The sequence below is a fragment of the Halyomorpha halys genome, unplaced genomic scaffold, assembly GCF_000696795.3.
Source record: "Halyomorpha halys isolate HHAL.00 unplaced genomic scaffold, Hhal_1.1 Scaffold554.1, whole genome shotgun sequence".
Taxonomy (NCBI): domain Eukaryota; kingdom Metazoa; phylum Arthropoda; class Insecta; order Hemiptera; family Pentatomidae; genus Halyomorpha; species Halyomorpha halys.
Window position 1 is genome coordinate 127060 of NW_027115649.1, and position 547 is coordinate 127606.

The 547-nt window shown below is 30.2% G+C and overlaps 1 protein-coding gene across 1 annotated transcript in view; it reads right to left on the minus strand.

Annotated features, from left to right (window-relative positions):
• Positions 1 to 547, minus strand: part of LOC106684194 (phospholipid-transporting ATPase ABCA3) — a 78120-nt gene that overhangs the window by 57066 nt on the left and 20507 nt on the right. The window contains exon 7 of the mRNA XM_067052636.1: positions 70 to 248. Within this exon, the coding sequence (XP_066908737.1) occupies positions 70 to 248 (179 nt within the window). The remainder of the gene's footprint in view (positions 1 to 69; positions 249 to 547) is intronic.

Consider the following 547-nt stretch of genomic DNA (forward strand, 5'->3'; position numbering starts at 1 on the left):
CATTACAAAAAGGCCTTGCATATTATTCTATGAAACTGTAGTCACATTTTTGAAAGAAAAATTACTCACAGGTAATATAAAATAAAAAGGCCTCGCACTGCCATAAGGTCCTGGATTCACTTGCAGCATGTACCAAAAAAACAGCAAAACAAGAGCTGATCCGAGGATCATCAGGAGAGGAATCACCAGGAGGGGTATCTCATTCATGTTAGTACCCGATACTAAGTGCTCTGATGTAACTTTACCATCTGAAATTATTTATCTTACTCATAATTTGGTATTAATCTTTCATTATAATAATAGAAAAGATAATAACTATGAGATTAATAATTGAAAGAGAATAGTTATAAAAGATTATCCACAATGATTGAAAAATATTCTTAACTCATGAAATAAAAGATTTATTATATATACATATCTTATTTTATTCAATACCAGATCGGCCTGGTTTCATAATAAAGTACAAACTAATACAATTAGTCTTGACAATTTACCTTAATACAATTACACTGACTTGTATAATATTAACTTGGTGGCCTGTATGGTA